This window comes from Mesitornis unicolor, unplaced genomic scaffold (genome assembly GCF_000695765.1).
Source record: "Mesitornis unicolor isolate BGI_N332 unplaced genomic scaffold, ASM69576v1 scaffold16144, whole genome shotgun sequence".
Taxonomy (NCBI): Eukaryota; Metazoa; Chordata; class Aves; order Mesitornithiformes; family Mesitornithidae; genus Mesitornis; species Mesitornis unicolor.
The window spans coordinates 37,581-39,846 of NW_010178190.1; the positions used below are offsets into that span (position 1 = coordinate 37,581).

The following is a 2,266-nucleotide window of genomic DNA, read 5'->3' on the forward strand; positions in this document are numbered from 1 at the left end:
GGGGCTGCGGGGCGGGAGGGGGGCAGACCCACCACTTCGGGGACTCAGCCAGCAGACTCCTGAAGAGCCACCACCAGGGAATGGGGGCCAGGAGGTGGCAAATCCCTGGGGCAGCCCAAGCGCCGGTGGGGCCTGTGCCGTAGGCTGGGGGCTCACCAGGGCTGTGCCTGTCTCTGCCCTCACAGACAGCATCCCCACCACCTGCTGCTTCACGTACCAGCAGCGCCCTGTCCCGCGGAGCCGCATCACCTCCATCTATGTCACCAGCAGCAAATGCTCCCAGCCGGGCGTGATGTGAGTACCCATGGGTTCGGGATGCGGGGTGCGACGGCAGGAGCTGAGCCAGGAGGGGGGGGTCCCTCCACCCTAGTTCCCCAGCAGCAAATGCCCCCAGCCGGGCGTGATGTGAGTACCCATGGGTGCGGGACGCGGGGTGCGACGGCAGGGGCTGAGCCAGGAGGGGATGGGGGACGTCTGGGGACACCGTACCCCGCTGCCCTGGCTGAGCGCCCCAACACGGGTTTTCTCCTCAGCCTGGTCACCAAGGCCAAGAAGGAGATGTGCGTGGACCCACGGATGCCCTGGGTGCAGGCTCATCTGAAGCACTTCCAGATCCTGAAGAAATGAGCCTCCCCGCTGCCGCTGCCACGTCCCCTTGCACCCCGTCAGGCTTTGCTTCAGCCACGGGCAAATGGGAGAATACTCGAACTGCAGCCTTCTTCAATGGGAAAAGGGATTCTATTTAACTTATTTAAGTTAAACTATGTATTTTTTATTAAGAAAAGAGAAAATACAAAAGTAATTCTAACACTATAAAAATAATATTTAAAAGAAAATAAACTATATCGATGTGACAATCAGGAGTTTTGATACCTAAATCAAATGTTTGTGCTATCAACCACTTTGAGTATCTGTGAAGTGACTCCTCGTGCCCCAGTGTGCCATAAGGGATCCGCAGGGACGCCCTTGCCCTCCCCATGCTCTGTCATTTGGGACATTGATCAGCCAGTATTAGCCCCCCTCAGCACTGGTTCCATTTCCCGCATTTCCAGTGACCCTAGCACCCTCTTCTTCAGTGACCAGCTTGGAAGCTGTGTCCCTGTCCCCCTCCTGACCACTCTCGGGGCACTGCCCCAGCCAGTGCACCCCAAGTTCCCCTGCAGTGAAGGGTACGGCAGGGGCTGGAGGTGCCGCAAGAAGGGATTTCTTTATTACAGATGACTTCATAGTTGTACATAATTCATTTTTTATTTGATAGTTCTATATTCTAGAACCTCTGTCAGTGAGGATCACTGTCTCCTCTGCCATCAGGGAGAGCTGCTGATGCTCCTGAGGATCCTGGTCTCTTCTTCCTCAGCCCAAGAGCCAGGAGCCGGGGTGCTGGGCGAGGGTCCCTGTGCTGGGGGCTGGAGTCTGGGCCGGCTGCAAGTGGGGCAGGGCCACACTCCCTCCCTCCCCGCATCACAGAGCTGTGCCGGCCCCCCAGCCCGGGTGACCCCATGGCCCCAGCTGCTCTCCTCAACCGCTGCCTGCGCCGCTGCAGTCTGTGCATTCCCAGGAGTCGACTTCTTCTGACACCCTGGAGCACAACTGCTGGGTCCTGGTGGAGCCACAGGAGCTGCAGAGCAGAAGCTTCCAGGGCCTGGCGGGGGAGCACCAGGACCTGCTGTCACCAAAGGCCCCCGAGCTGTGGGCTGCCCGCCCCCGAGCTGTGCTGAGCCCACCTCCACCCTCATCCCCCCCGCAACCAGGGCTGAGCTGCCGGCACGCACCCAGCGCCATGGCACCAACCCAGCGCTCAGCATCCCAGGGCACCTCCGTCCCTGCCCCAAGGAAGATGCGGGGACTGGCGTCCAGCGGCACTCACCCGTCCACATCGTCCTGACCTGCGTGCAGGCAGTAGCTGGCGTTGCAGGTGTTGTGCAGGAGGATAAGGTCGACCAAGTTGTCATCTTCCTCCCAGGCAGCGTTCCTGTGAGAGCAGGACAGCGCTGAGCCCCAGGGCTGTGGGGGAACCCCTCGGAGGGGATAAGATCGGCTGCAGCATTGCGGAGGGGAAGGGAGGCAGCGGAGAGGGCACCGACCTGTCAGGGATTTTGATGCCCAGGCGCAACATCTCCTGCTGGAAGCGTGGCATGTTCCGGCAGAGTGGGCAGAGCGCCCAGATCTCAGCGACTGGCCCTGCGGCAGAGACGCCATGGGCATCAGGGACGGGGGTTCCCGGTCACCCCCTCCGGAGCTGGGCAACGGGGAGATGACAGGGGTG

At 60.8% G+C, this 2,266-nt stretch overlaps 1 protein-coding gene across 1 annotated transcript in view; it reads left to right on the top strand.

The window, feature by feature from the left end:
* LOC104538975 (C-C motif chemokine 3-like) overlaps window positions 1-627 on the top strand; it is a 1,223-nt gene extending 596 nt beyond the window's left edge. The window contains exons 2-3 of the mRNA XM_010182373.1: window positions 186-294; window positions 534-627. Coding sequence (XP_010180675.1) covers window positions 186-294; window positions 534-627 — 203 coding nt within the window. The remainder of the gene's footprint in view (window positions 1-185; window positions 295-533) is intronic.
* The last annotated feature ends 1,639 nt before the right edge of the window (window positions 628-2,266 follow it).